Source organism: Muscardinus avellanarius, assembly GCF_963383645.1.
Source record: "Muscardinus avellanarius genome assembly, chromosome: 4".
Classification (NCBI taxonomy): domain Eukaryota; kingdom Metazoa; phylum Chordata; class Mammalia; order Rodentia; family Gliridae; genus Muscardinus; species Muscardinus avellanarius.
Genome location: NC_137789.1, coordinates 105,328,528 through 105,343,710, shown reverse-complemented (window position 1 = coordinate 105,343,710; position 15,183 = coordinate 105,328,528). Strand labels below are relative to the sequence as shown.

The 15,183-nt window shown below is 38.2% G+C and overlaps 1 protein-coding gene across 6 annotated transcripts in view; it reads right to left on the bottom strand.

Annotated features, from left to right (window-relative positions):
* Positions 1 to 431: 431 nt before the first annotated feature.
* MAPK8 (mitogen-activated protein kinase 8) overlaps positions 432 to 15,183 on the bottom strand; it is a gene marked incomplete at its 3' end in the record, with an annotated part of 42,519 nt that continues 27,767 nt past the window's right edge. For 3 of the 6 annotated variants that reach the window (XM_080694073.1, XM_080694074.1, XM_080694077.1), the window contains 5 exons: positions 14,315 to 14,497; positions 13,936 to 14,060; positions 13,340 to 13,403; positions 6,335 to 6,412; positions 432 to 577 (listed from right to left, as the gene is read on the bottom strand). In XM_080694073.1, coding sequence (XP_080550199.1) covers positions 432 to 577; positions 6,335 to 6,412; positions 13,340 to 13,403; positions 13,936 to 14,060; positions 14,315 to 14,497 — 596 coding nt within the window. The remainder of the gene's footprint in view (positions 578 to 6,334; positions 6,413 to 13,339; positions 13,404 to 13,935; positions 14,061 to 14,314; positions 14,498 to 15,183) is intronic. The other 3 variants (XM_080694076.1, XM_080694075.1, XM_080694078.1) reach the window with 2 other exon arrangements.

Here is a 15,183-nt window from a genome sequence, read left to right as displayed (position 1 = left end):
GATAGCATCATGAACAAAACATATGAAATAAATTCTAATAAAAAAACTATAAAAATCTTAAATAATTCATGATATAGGCAAGTCACCACATAATAGTTGCTTTGATAAACAAAATCTTACAAATTCAGTAAAAAAAAATCAGCAGCATAAGATAAAGCAAATATGCAAAAAATTTAAACCATGATAAAATAATTAGGTTTACATTATACAGTTAATTACAGCAAAAAATACAATACAATTTTGTTGCTGTTTTAAAACACAACTTAGGTTTTAAATTACATCACTTGAAATTAAAAAAAAATAAACTACTTTACTACAAAATGAATTCTACATTTTTTGAAAAATCACTCAAAAATAAGACCACTGAATTGTTTTCAAAGTAGTTCTATCAATGACTAACCGACTCCCCCCTCCCCCCTAGGCCCGAGTAGTCATCTACAGCAGCCCAGAGGTCCAGCTGATGCTTCTAGACTGCTGTCTGTATCCGAGGCCAAAGTCGGATCTGTGGACATTGAAGACACATCATTGACAGACGATGATGACGATGGGTGCTGAGAGCCACTGATCACTGCTGCACCTGTGCTATGAGAAACAAAGCAGCAAATCAGTTGCAGACAGAGCTGCTGACCGAGCAGCTTGCACTGCACTGATGACCTCTTGTAGTTGACTCAATTTTTCTCTTAGGTTTAGAAGGCTCACTAAAAATAATCACAAACAATACCAAATGTAATGCAAACTTACAAACACTGTTCTATGTAAGCTACAAGCTGAGAATCCCAGAAATATCTAGAAACCTGGAGTTTTGTCCTTCCACTGATTTTTCACTTTAAGGTAAGAACTTAAAGTCTAAGTCATATTTAGAAAGAGTAGCAAGACCCATGAATAGGGTTTAGGGTATGTGTGAATAATACTGATAATACATGTAAAAGTATATATGGTACATTTTTATAGAGAGGATCTCAAAGAACCGAGTGACTAAAAAGTTAAAACTACTGCCCTATAAAAAACTATTTATAATATGTTCTCATTAAAAAGGAAAAGTAGCCAGGTGTGGTGGCGCACCTTGTAATCCCAAAGCTTGGGAGGCTGAGACAGAAGGATCACACAGGTTTGAATCCACCCTTAGTTACTGAGTGAGGCTCTCAGCAACTTAGTGACACCCTGTTTCCAAATAAAATATAAAATAGGTCTGGGAGTATAGCCCAGAGGTAGAAAGCGTCTGGGTTCCACCCCCAGTACCACAAAAATAAATAAATAAATGATGCTTCTGATACATTTTGTAAATCAAAAGCAGACACAAAGAATAAAATCATTTTAATTGGGAAGGGACCTTAGTTCAACAGCCCCAGACTGCATGATACTACTGTGATTTTCCAGGGTAACTCAAGTGGCCTTGTTAGGTAAATTTAGGTCTTCCTATTTTGATTCTAGGAAGTACTTGATAAAAACAAATATGCATTTATTAAACAGAGAAAGAGCAGGGCAAACTGTTTCCCTTACCCCAAGTATAACCTAGCAAGCACATATTAGATTTAAAAAAAAATGATAGGAATATTTAACCTAGAAATCTTCTCAAGTTGGTTGGGCTGGAAAGGGGGCAAGTCTGACACTAGGGGCAAATGATGTGTTAAAGGGAACTCACATAATAGGTTAAGCACTTTTGAACCATATTAATTAACAAGGGTGATTCCAAAATTTATATTATTCACTATAGGTCATACAAAAGTTCTCCGGAATACATTTACTGTATAAGAACAGTGGTATAATTGGAGTCTAAGTGGTACACACCTGCAACCCTAGCTAATCAGAAGGCTGAGGCAGGAGCACAAGTTCAAGGCCCTATTTCAAAATTTAAAAAAAAATTTAAAAAAGGGCTCGGATGTAGCTCAGTGGTAGAGTGTCCCTAGTTTCAATTCTCAGGACCATGAAACAAAAACAAAAACAATGAAAACTAATCAAACACTGGCCAGAATTATGAGGGTGAGGCCAGGTATCCAACCACACTAAAACCAAACAGGCCAAAACCACTGCTCCTAAAACCCAGTTTATCTCAGCATTTGAGATCATCCTTTGTTCTAATTATGAACAACAAACAAATAACAAAAGATCTTCTGAAAGCTTGTCTTCAAATGTAACAAGGAAAAAGACAAACAGTGGGAACAACCAACTCTACAGGGCAGTGAGGAGGGAAGTGAGGGACAGAGAGAAAGAGAACCACAAGGGGCAGTGTATGTGCTGGAGCTGACATGGAAGAGACAAGCAGGAGGAGGATGTCAGGACTGATGAGAGGTAAGGTGATAACCTCCTGGACTCAAAAGAGACCAATGTGTTTCCCAGCCAGAGCAAAAGTGAGATTGTATGTTCTTTGTAGTTCTATCAATGAGACACCATACAGTGTGACCCTTCTGAATGAACGGTGTAATATACATTCTATATCATACACAGTACTCCATGGCTACTTTCTAAGACTTGTACACAAACATTCAAACCATTAAAAAAAAAAAAATCCCACCATATATACTTTTTACATAGGCATCTAGTTTAGAATCCCTTTCATTTTATCCAAATTTCTTTTTGTGTGTCTATGTGTAGTATTAGGGCTTAACCCCAGGACATTCTACCTCTGACCTACACCCTCAGCCCTTTTTTAAGTTATTATTTGGAACAGGGTCTCATTAGGTTGCTGAGAATATTCTATGTTGCTGAGGTTGGTCTCAAACCTATGATCCCCCTGTCTCAGCCTCCCAAGTACTGGGATTACTGGTGTGCACCACCATGCCTAGCTTACCGAAATTTCTTAACCTGATAAATATTAACTTTTGAATGCATCATAATTATGAACTGGAAAATCAGGTATATAAGAGAAAGAGTAATACTTGTTTCCTTTGAACTTTAAAGCCACACAATAATTCTCAAATATCTGAGAAACAATACTATGAGAAATCTTCAATCTCAGCTATCTGAGACTTCATTTCTTTCTCAGGTGAGTCTTTGTGCACTCAAGGCAGAAAAGCTCATTTAACATCAGCCAAACCAAAATAAAGATAGGTAGAAAATCCACTGGGAAGCTGGGCATGGTGGCGCATGCTTGTAATCCCCACGCTTGGGAGGCAGAGACAGGAGGATCACGCAGGTTCGAAGCCAGCCATGCGCTGGCTTAGGAGACCCTGTTTCCAAATAAAAATGTAAAAATAGGTCTGGGAGTGTAGGCCGGATGTAGAAGGGCTTCCAGGAACCCCAGTACCACCACAAAAAAAAAAAAAAAAAAAAAAAAAGAGAGAGAGAGAGAAATCCACTGGGAAAAATAATAAACTTCATTTTAAAAATCAAGTGAAAATGGTATTGTGATTATCTGATACTCTAATTATCACAGATTATTTTTTCTGGTTTTACATATAATCATGAATGGATTAATTTTGTAACAGCCCAATTTATTCATGAAGACCCATGAAGTGTCTAGAAACCTTAAGGTCTGTTTTGCACTAACTTATTTTGTGACTATAGACAAATAGTATCTAGGATACTATTTTACACACTTAAAAAAAAAAAAGCCCCCAAATTTCACTATCTTATGAGATTATTAACATTTACTCAAACGTGACATGCAGAATGTGCCACTTACTAGGACATTAGGTCAAAGTGTAAAACTGTCCCAAATAATGCACTTTACAAATTTTACCTGAGCCTCCACAACAATTTACTTACACTACTATTAGGTAGCAATACAACACTAATTAATTACATAACTCAAGCATTCATAATATAGATTTATTTGCCATAATTTTACCAAGATATAAGTTATCAAAACCAATTACTTTCAACAGGATCTATTTACAGATCTGGAAGAATAACCTCCTGATCAAGGAGTTTAAAATATACAGTTTAGTGTTATACAAAATGCCATAGGAGGCTACCAAAATTATTTAAACAATTTTGTCTTTATTTATTTATTTTATTTTGGTAGTACTGGGGTTCCTAGAAGCCCGTCTACCTCCGGGCTACACTCCCAGACCTATTTTATAGGTTTTATTTGGAAACAGGGTCTCTTAACTCAGCGCAGCTAGCTTCGAACCTACGCAATCCTCCTGTCTCCGCCTCCCAAGTGCGGGGATTACAAGCGTGCACCACCACGCCCGGCAATTTTGTCTTTTTGGTAGAATAAAATGAGCATATGAAACTACAGTTAAACATTTTACCTATGGATAAAATGGTAGATATAATATCAATATTTTCTTAAAATGTAGAAGTTTTAGAGAGATTAAAATAGGTAGTTTTACTCAAAATCAAGACCTATCTTTTGAAATACTACTCCGCCTTTGAAGTTCTGCCTAGATTTTACTTTTTCCATAAAACTATCCTAATCTGTACAGCCACAGAAGTCTGTGCGGTCAGCCAAGGACCAAGGAAGATGCTGAAACACTGCACATTCAAAAATTACTATTAGCCAGGCATGGTGGCACACGCTTGTAATCCCAGCATTTGAGAGGCTGAGACAGGAGGATCACAGTTCACAGACAGCTTCAGCTACTTAGTGAGGCCCTTTGCAACTCAGTGAGACCCTGTTTCAAAATAAAGAATAAAAAATAGGACTGAGCATATAGCTCGGAGGTAGAATGCCTTTGGGTTCAATCAATCCCCAGTACCAAAATAAAAAAAATAAAAATAAAAAATGACTATTACTTTTTCTACAAAGACTTATACAAATACATCATTTTATTTTATTTGGTACTGGGGATTCAACCCAGGAGCATTCTACCTCTAAGCTATACCCACAGCCCCTTTTTTATTTTTACTTTTGATACAGTTGCTGAGGGTCTTGCTAAGTAAACTGCTGAGGCTGGCTTCAAATCTTCTGTCTCAGCCTCTGAAGTACTGAGATTACAAGGCATATACCATGACACCCAGCTCATGTTATTATTTTTTTTTCTGAATTTTAGTCTTCTCATCTGTAAAATGTACATAGTAATTCCTACACTGGGGTCTTAGGAGATGAATGAACCAGTGCCTGTCATAAAGTATGTATGTTACCTGACATTTAACTTTTTCCTTCAATTCTTTATAATACCTTTACATGTGCTAAAATTAAATTAATGCCAGCTTATAACAGAAAAAAATGCTTTAAACTGCTAATCAGTTTTTTCCATAGAGAACAAATACTTTCTAGCAGTGATTTTAATGTTATTGTCTTAGTGAAACAAATAAAAAATACCCAAAAGAAAAAGATAGTAACTTGATATTTCATGTACCAAATTTTGTAGTGAAGTTTTATTTATCCAAAGTAAAAAATCATAGAAAGGTAAATACTTTAAAATCATACACAGGTAAGCCATATGTGGTGGTGCACACTTATAATACCAGTAGTTGGGAGGCTAAGACAGGAGGATTGCATGTTTACAGCCAGCCTCAGCTACTTAGTGAGGCCCTCCACAACTTAATGAGACTCTGTTTCAAAATAAAAATTAAAACAGGGCTGTGTGTATAGCGCAGAGGTCAGAAGGCCTCTTGGTTCAATCCCTAGTACTGAAAAAACTCAAAATAATAAAAAAAATAGAAGGTAAATTTACTGATTTTAAGAAATTAAGAAGAAGGCAAAAATGTCAACGAAGAAAAACTTAAAGTTTCTGTTCTTCAATGAAATGTTAGTTTCAGAGGAAAAAAATGTATTGGGACAGTGGCAAAGGCATATAAATGTTTTTAAATTTTACCATAAAAATTATAAGTTGAGCCAGGTGTGGTGGTGCATGCTTGTAATCCCAGCATTTGGGAGACTGAGACAAGTAGGATCCTGGTTACCAGCCAGCCTCAGCTACTTAGTGAGGTTCTTTGCAACTCAGTGAGACCCTGTTTCAAAATAAAGAATAATGCCAGGCATGGTGGCGCAAGCTTGTAATCCCCACGCTTGGGAGGCAGAGACAGGAGGATCGTGCAGGTTTGAAGCCAGTTGTGCTGGCTTAAGAGTCCCTGTTTCCAAATAAAAAAGTATAAAAATAGGACTAGGAGTGTAGCCCGGAACCCCAGGATACGACCAAAATAAATAAATAAATAAATAAATAAATAAATAAATAAATAAATAAATAAGGAAGGAAGGAAGGAAGGAAGGAAAGAAAGAAAGAAAGAAAGAAAGAAAGAAAGAAAGAAAGAAAGAATAAAAATAGGGCTGAGGGTGTAGCTCAGAGGTAGAATGCCCCTGGGTTCCATCCCTCATACTGAAAAAAAAATTATAAGTTGAATAATAATAATAGTAAATATGGAAAGAACTGTAGATTTCGGGCTACTAAAGAGTACAACACAAGAAGTAAACTGTAAGCTCAACCACGCTTATATTGTAACCAACCTAAAGGAGAGGGCTGCCCCCGGATAACTCCATTCTTGGTTCTCTCTTCTAAGTCCATCACTTCCTTGTATATCAACTCTGAAAAAGAAATGGACAAAAATTAATGTTTCAAAGTCTGAGAGCCACTCTTACAAGATGTGTATGTTTTAAATCAAAACTTTTAATCAAAACACAGGAGGATCGTAAGTTCAAGGACAGCCTCAGCAACTCAGTGAGACCTATTTCAAAATAAAAAAAATAAAATAGGGCTGAAGATGTAGCTCAGAGGTAGAATATCTCTCAATTCCCAATGTTTCTACAAAACAAAATAAAAAAGTTTTTTACTTCAAATATTATCCTTACATTGACAGATGGTCTAGATCAGCCTGAGATTTGTGGGTATTAATAACAATTCTTTGATCATCAACCACAATTATATTGAAAGAAAGTAAAAAGCCTTTGCTGTAACTAATTATTTCTTAAGTTATTTAGAGACAGAGCCTGGGTTAGAAGCTTTTATCATTTTACTCTACCAGCACTCTATACTATACCATATTACAGGTTTTCTCTACTACAGATGTGTGTTTAATTTCAGTGAGGGCTTGAATTAAGTGTTTATTATCTTATTCATTTCTACTTTCTGAGCCTTGTCATAGCGTGTGGTATACAGGAGGTGCTCAACCAGATATCTACTACAAAGATTTAAATCAAAGAGAGCGCCGGGCGTGGTGGCGCACGCTTGTAATCCCCGCACTTGGGAGGCGGAGACAGGAGGATCGCATTGGTTCGGAGCCAGCCGCGCTGGCTTAAGAGACCCTGTTTCCAAATAAAAATAGAAAAATGGGTCTGGGAGTGTAACCCAGACGTAGAAGGGCTTCTAGGAACCCCAGTACCACCAAATAATGATTAATAATAATAATAATAATAATAATAATAATAAATCAAAGAGAGCATGGGGGCTTCTTTAATTAGAATGGAACTTAAACAAAATTTTATTAAAGGAAAAGAAGCAGGTAGCTACACTTTAGCTCCTTCTATTAGTCCAGCATAAACATGCTGTAACTGTCAAGAAATCCCTTGGGGAATTCTGCTGTCTTCCTGGGCTTGGATACAGCTGGGGTACCACTGTGAGGTCAGCTCTGACTAAAGGTGAGAAAGGGTATGCTGCCTACTGATGTATGCATGTATTCTTCTAAGTTTTTTGGAGTGTGGTGTGCATGTCTTGTGAGTCTGACTGGAATGCTGCGTCACCATTATTCATCACCTTTGTATCATGGAGTCATTTGAGAATTATATAAAAACAGTGACACTTCTGAGAAAAATGTACAAAACAAAAATGTTGCAGAGAATTTCAATAAGTCCACATAATTCCTGAAGTTTAAACTTCTTAATCTCTGATTAGAGGGTATGACAACAGTATGTTAAAACAAGTGAATGTTAGAATGAACAGAGCTAAAGATATGCCTACTATGGTAACCTTGTGCTTAGAAGGGGAAGAAAAACAAAACAAAACAAAAACTCAAAAGACTGTGTGGGGGGCACCAGGAGTACTGGGAATTGAACCCAGGGGCATTTTACCTTCAAGCCACACCCTCAGTCCCATTTTTTTTTTTTTTAAACAGGGTCTCCCTAGGTTGATGAGAGTCTCACTATTTGCTGAGGCTGGCCCTGAACCTGTGATCTTCCTGTCTCAGATTCCCATGTACTGGGATTACAGGCTTGCCTAGATCAGTTTTGTTAAAAGAGAAGAAGCTTTTTTTCCTAAAGGAAGAAAATAAAATGATAAGCATTCTAGATAAAAAGATTAAAAACAGGAAGGAAGAAACAGTGTTCCTTTGTGAAACGGAGTAAGATAGAAGAACCAAAGTTAAATAGGAGTACTAACAAGGCAAAGCAATCTGTAGTAAATGGCTCTGGTAGTGGATTTTTCTTTCTGTTCTAACAGCTAAAACTCTAAAGCAGAGCTTAAATAAGGCAGTTTGTGGGTAATTATTGAGATGCATTTGGAGTTAGCAAAAAAAAAAAAAAAACAGAATTAAGGGTTTTTTTTTTTTTTTTTTTGGCAGTACTGGGGATGGAACCCAAGGGTATTCTACCTCCAAGTTATATCCCCAGCCCTATTTTAATTCTTTATTTTGAAACAGGGTCTGAGTTGCAAAGAGCCTCACTAAGTAGTAGCTGAGGCTGTCCATGAACTGAGTTCCTCCTGTCTCAGCCTCCCAGATGCTGGGATTAGAAGCGTGTGCCACCACGCCAGGCCAGGGTAAAAAAATTTAAAGTAATAAAAAACCCCAAATATATCCTTGTACTGTAAACAAAAATGTCATATTTCACTGATTTTAAAATGTACTTTTCCCAGTTTATTATCTCTGAAAATGGTTAACATATTAAAATCAATGGTGTAGTACAATTGACAGTATTTCCTACTATAATGCTGTAAGGTTCCATAAATGTCTATTATAAATTAATAGGATACAAAAATACAAGATGAATACCTTAATACACATTCTGGTCCAGAGTTACATCATTATATATTACTTAGGACATATTCAGATGCACTAAGCTCTACCCAAATCTATTATTCTGTTGTGCTCTGCTAACCATGAGTCTCCTAATGTCAAATTCAGAGAAAATGAATTCTTGTTATTTGTAAGGAGAAAGAATCAGATTCATTCTTTCCAAAATACATTAACAGAAGGGTTACCAGTTCAGGGTTATACCTCCCTGGTCCCCTTTGTCCTGTATTTCTCAGCTTCATAACAGATCTTTTGTCTCCATTTTAAGGTAAGATAAAAAGGGGATCAAGCGATGTGCAAGTCACATAGCTACAAAAGTGTTCAAAGCACTAAATGACAATGACACAGAGGGACGTAAACAGGATCTAAAAGCCACCTAGCTCTAATGTCCTAAGAGAGATTTTTTTTGTGTGTGTGTTACTGGGGATGGAATCCTTCTACCTCCCAGCCACACTCCCAGACCTATTTTATATTTTTTTATTTGGAAACAGGGTCTCTTAAGTCAGCGAGGCTGGCTTTGAACCTGCGCGATTCTCCTGTCTCCGCCTCCCAAGCATGGGGATTACAAGCGTGAGCTACCACGCCTGGCTCCCAAGAGAGATTTTTTAAAAATGCACTTTAACTTTTCCATGACTATCAAAGCACTGTTAATGTTCAAAAGCATTAATAAAATAGAATCAGACTACTATAAGCCAGGCGTGGTAGTGCAAGGTATCATCTCAGCATTTGGCAGGGGGTGACAGCAGGATCACAGGTTCATGGCCAGCTTCAGCAACCTAGTGAGGCCCTCCACAACTTAGTGAGACTCTGTTTCAATATAAATAATAAAACAGGGCTGGGGGTATAGCTCAGAGGTAGAATGCCCCTGAGTTTAATCTCCAGTACCACATACACACATTTAAAAAACCTACTGTATTAAATGTGCAAAGACTAAAAATTAGGGCATTCAGTTGCTAAGGGTATGGGTAAACAGACTCCTATACAATATAGTTGAAAATCTAAACTATTACAATTTCTTTGTAATCTATAAGTTACTAAAAATAGCCTCTGGCTCAGGACATCTCTTAGGAATATTCTTATAGGCATGTTCTCACATGTACACATGAACAGAGCCATCTATAATAGCATCAGACTGGACCCACCATAAATGCTCTTCAAAAAACTAGGCATGGTGGCCTATGCTTGTAATCCCAGCATTTGGAAGCTGAGACTGGAGGATCGCGGTTTGCGGACAGCCTCAGCTACTTGGTGAGGCCCTCCGCAAATTAGTGAGACCCTGTCTAAAAATAAAGAATAAAAAATAGGGCAGGGGGGTGTAGCATGGAGTTCAAATACCCCTGGGTTCCAACCCCAGACCCGCAAAAAAAAAAAAAAAAAAAAAAAAGAAAAAAAAAGCTCTTCAAAGGAAGATGGACACAAAGATTGTAACACATGCATATTGAACAATACCCACCACCTAGTAAACCAAATGAGACAGTGATGCAGACTGAGAGTCACCTTCAAGAGGCTTGTTTATATCAACAAAGTGTGCCCAGGACGCATAGTATACAATTATTTGTGATTAAAAAGGGGCAGGAGACATCAAACACACTTGTATAAAGTCTATGGGAAAACAAAGGAGAAAGAACTTCTGTTTCTGTGTGGTGGTGAACTTGGGAAATTAAGAGTAGGTCAGGAAAAGGGCCAAGATGGTGGCAGCAACAATGGCCAGTATCGGGGAGAGGCAGCTAAATTCATTCTAATTTACCCTGAACTTTTGAGGAAATCTCCCAGAAAGTAGATTGCTCCTGTCCCACATGCTCAGGAACTCTGGACAATATACTATGTCAGAAAAATATTCGGGGCACATCAGATGGAGCGCTGCATAGTCGGGTCGGCTCTTGCAGCATGTCCTGGGAGCCAAGGGCACTCCTGGCCACCAGGCTCCTCTACATAGTGCTGGGGCTGGGTGTGCTCAGAGCAGCAGAACCTGCTCTCCGTGGTGAAGCTGTGGGCCTCTGCTCTTGGAGGGGAGATAAAACACAGTAAGTACTTGGGCCCCCAACTCCTGCAAAAGACACGTACTGTTTTCTTTTATTAAAAAATATTGAAGCCGGGCGTGGTGGCGCACGCTTGTAATCCCCGCGCTTGGGAGGCAGAGACAGGAGGATCGCGCAGGTTCGAAGCCAGCCGTGCGCTGGCTTAGGAGACCCTGTTTCCAAAATGAAAATGTAAAAATAGGTCTGGGAGTGTAGCCCCGAGGTAGAAGGGCTTCCAGGAACCCCAGTACCAAAAAAAAAAAAAAAAAAAAATATTGAAGAGGGAGGAAGATGGTGTGGCTGCAGTTGCAGAGGCGACCACAGCCGCAGCGGTGATGGTTAGCAGCGGCCGAATAGGATATGCATCCCCCTGAGAAACCCTGGACAACAGATTTCGATGTAATAGTTGATTGGGACAACACACAGAAACATTTCCAGTCATGATTTCCTATCTAAAATATAAGAGAGAGTGGAAAATGGCAGAATTAGAGGAAGGACTGTAGCGCGGTGCCCGCCACTGCAACAAAAGTGATTTTTGGAGGGATATCCCAGAAGAGATCAGAAAACAGACTGCTCCTGCCACACATACACAGGAATACTTAACAACAACATACTCTAGGAGAGAACAAGAAGACGGTGCTGGCCAGTATTCAGGAGAGGCAGACAGATCCAACCAAATTACCTTGAATTTTTGAAGAAATCTATCCAAAAGTAGACTGTTCCTGCCCCACATGCTCAGGAACTCTGAACAACATACTATGTAAGAAAAGTTTTGTGGAGATGGACCAAAATGGTGGTAGCGGCGGCAGACAATATTTGGGAGAGGCAGACAGATCCAACCACATCCAATCCACCTTGAATTTTTGAAAATTATCTCCCCCAAAGTAGACTGCTCTTGCTGCACATGTGCAGGAATTCTAGATAACACACTATGTACAAAAAATGTCCAGGACAAGTTGGAGGGAGCCCCGCCCATATTGCTGGGCCAATTTGCTGTGCCGGCTGTCCCGGGAAACCTCAGTTCATGGCCACTGCACTCCTCTGTGCTGCACTGGAGGTCAGGGTGTGCTTGGAGCAGCCATGGTGAGGCTGTGAGCATTCACTTTCAGTGGGGAGATAAAATCCATTGCTGCTAGGGTATTAGGCTCTCAGCTTCTGCAAATGACATGTGCTGTTTTCTCCTACTAAAATGTGTGTGTGTGTGTGTGTGTGTGTGTGTGTGTGTGTGTGTGTGTGTAATATATATATATATGCATGTGCATATATGCATGTGTCTGTCTATATGTATGTATGTATGTATGTATACATACATACATACATACATACATATATATATATATATGGAGGGGAAAATGGAAACCTATGTAAAAGTCATGCCTACAGTGATAGGAACCAGAGCCTGCCGGGCAGTGAGGTCGGGTCTGGAGCCAGCGAGGCCACGCCCGGAGCCTGGTGTGTGGCAGGCCTTGAACTGGGGCCTGCTTCACAGCAAAGGGCCAGCGGGTTTCTTCAACTGTGTGGCCAGAAAGCAATAGAAGCTGCCGCTGCCTCACCTAATCTCTCAGAAGATTTCCAGATCCAAGTGACCTCTATTTAAAAAGAAAAACTGGTTGTGAGTGGATCATCCTGTCCAAGTTACTCACCGTCTGGTTTTCAGGTTTTCAGTAAGTGGGAATAAATGTGGAGAAATAGAAGCTCTAATACACTGTTGGTGGGATTGCAAGTTGATGCAACCACTTTGGAGAACAGAACAAACTTACTATATGATCCAGAAATACCACCCCTGTGTATCTACCAAAAAAAATGAAAACCAAAATACCAAACTAATGCATGAACAACCATGCTCATAGCCTCACAATTCATCATTGCCAAACTGTGGAACCAGCCAAGATGTCCTTCAATGAATGAGTGGATCTCAAAACCACGGCATATGTACACAATGGAATTTTGTCCAGCTATAAGGGAGAACAAAATTATGGCATTTACAGTGAAATATCACAAAAAGTAAGAAATCAGATGCTTTTCTTAATGTGAAAAATATTAGGGAGAAACGGGTAACAGGAGGAACTCTAGATGGAGAAGGGACCCTATAGAGAAGCAATGAAGGCGACATATCTGAGGGGATAAGAGGGAAGATAAGGGAAACTCTTTAAAGCACATGATGTACTTAAACATATCAAAGTTAATCAGGAAGCCAAGCATAGGTAGGGGGAAGGGGGAGGGAAAGGGTTAAAGATTGGGTAGGGGCTGATTAGGTGATGTGTGCATCCCAGTGAGCTGTATGACAATGCACCAATAAAAACTTATTTAAAAAAAAAAAAAGAGTAGGTCAGGGAAGAAAGGAGAATTACTTTTCCACTTTTATAAAAATAATCATATTACCAACTACAAATATGAAAACAAAAATACTGCTAAATTCCCTAAGGTGAAGAATAAATCACTATACAAAGCCTGACACTTAGTTTTCTTTCTAAGAGTCTGATAAAGGTTACCTTTCCACTCTTCTATTGTGTGTTCCCTTTCGTCTAATTGCTTGTCAGGAATCTTTGGTGGTGGCTGTAAAATAGAAGGTGACAATAATAATTAGATTACTGGAAGTACGTGAACTGTAATTATCTGAAACATTAGCCAAACAGAAGAATTGTAAAAATGTACCATTAGACCAAAACTGATCAATTATCAACAACTTTTATATGTAAGCCAAGTTCTGGAAGACTCCTGCATTGCAAGAAAAAAATGTATTTATTTTTCCTGGCCTCTGAAATTGCCACATTTTATTTATATTACAGGATTTTTGCTGTGCCTTGGATATAATTTGTTTTACAACCTAGTTAGGGTATCCCCAGACTGCTCACCCTCCTAGACCCTGGTCAAGTGTAGAGGTCAGCTGAGACACACTGGAGCAACTTCACTTTGTGTAAGATGTGCCTGGGTGTGCTCATTAGCTTATGGTGCTCCAGGCAAGAACAGAAAAGCACCATCATCTTATGGCTGTATTTTTACTTATAACTAAAAGGTCTCCTCCAAACCAAACTTTAATTGTAATTCTAAGTGTATCATGTCCTTCCTACATGAAGGAGGAACTTACAGCTTCTGCTTCAGAAGGATCATACCAGACGTTGATGTAGGGGTGCTGGAGAGCTTCATCTACTGAGATTCTTTTAGATGCATCTATGACCAGCATTTTAGATAACAAGTCCCTTGCCTGACTGGCTGCAAAAATAACAATGTTAATGTACACATATTCGTAAAGGTTCTCACATTATCAATAATTCCAGACACTTTATTTTTAAAAGTTTTAAACTAAAAAACCACATCATGCATGATTAAAAAAATTAAATATAAAGGAAACTAAAACTTTAGTTTGTTCCATCACCTAGAGATAATCTTGGGTTATATTCCTTAAGAATATGAATGCACACCCATGCACAACTATGAGATTTAACAAACACATTTGTAAGAATTACCTTTAAGTTTGTTGTGTTCTGAATCTGCTGGAAAAAGTACATCAGGGAAGAGCTTCTCAAAACTGTATCCAGCATATTTAGGTCTGTTTTCAACATAAGTCCTTACTGTTGGTTGCAGTTTCTTCATGAATTCAGGACATGGTGTTCCAAGCTGTTCGATAACTTTATTCCATTGATCAATATCTAATATCAAGTAGCTAAGAAAAATAGTCTGTATCTAATGTTCAACACATTAATCAATACCGTATCAAAATACAAGAAAGCAGAACTTTTATAAATTTTATGTCTCATAGCCACCTTGCAAAAGGCAATGACTGTAGGTGGACAAAAATGATCAATAAATAAGTTTATTAGCCTTATTTATTGTGTGTGTTGTGTGTGTGCACATGTGTATGTGTATAAAAATAATAATCATCACAAAATATAAAAGCTTAAACTCACAAATTCTAAATACAAATTATAGTACTATCATTTGTTCTTAGAGTTGCTAATAGAAATACTACATAGTTCTAATATACAAAATTTGCCTTTTCTTCAAGCTTATCAGAAAAAGTGAATGCATTTATTTCCTAGAGAATAAGAACTATTTCTATAATCTGTCCTAATGATGTTTTATGAAGATGGTATACTGTTTTGCCATTCTTCAGCTTATGTTGATAAATTAAAGTTCTGTAACCTAAGAAAAAGATTCAGCATTTTGAGAAGTAGTTAGGATGAGGATTCCTTGGTCTTGTTTCTCTTATTCTTTATATTCTAAGCTCTTGAAAACCAAGGCCTATAGCTCTTATTGTAACCAGGTGAATATTTTCAGTCCTCCTAAAACAATTCTGTTACTTGTTGGCAAACATCACTGTTGATATAAATACTCA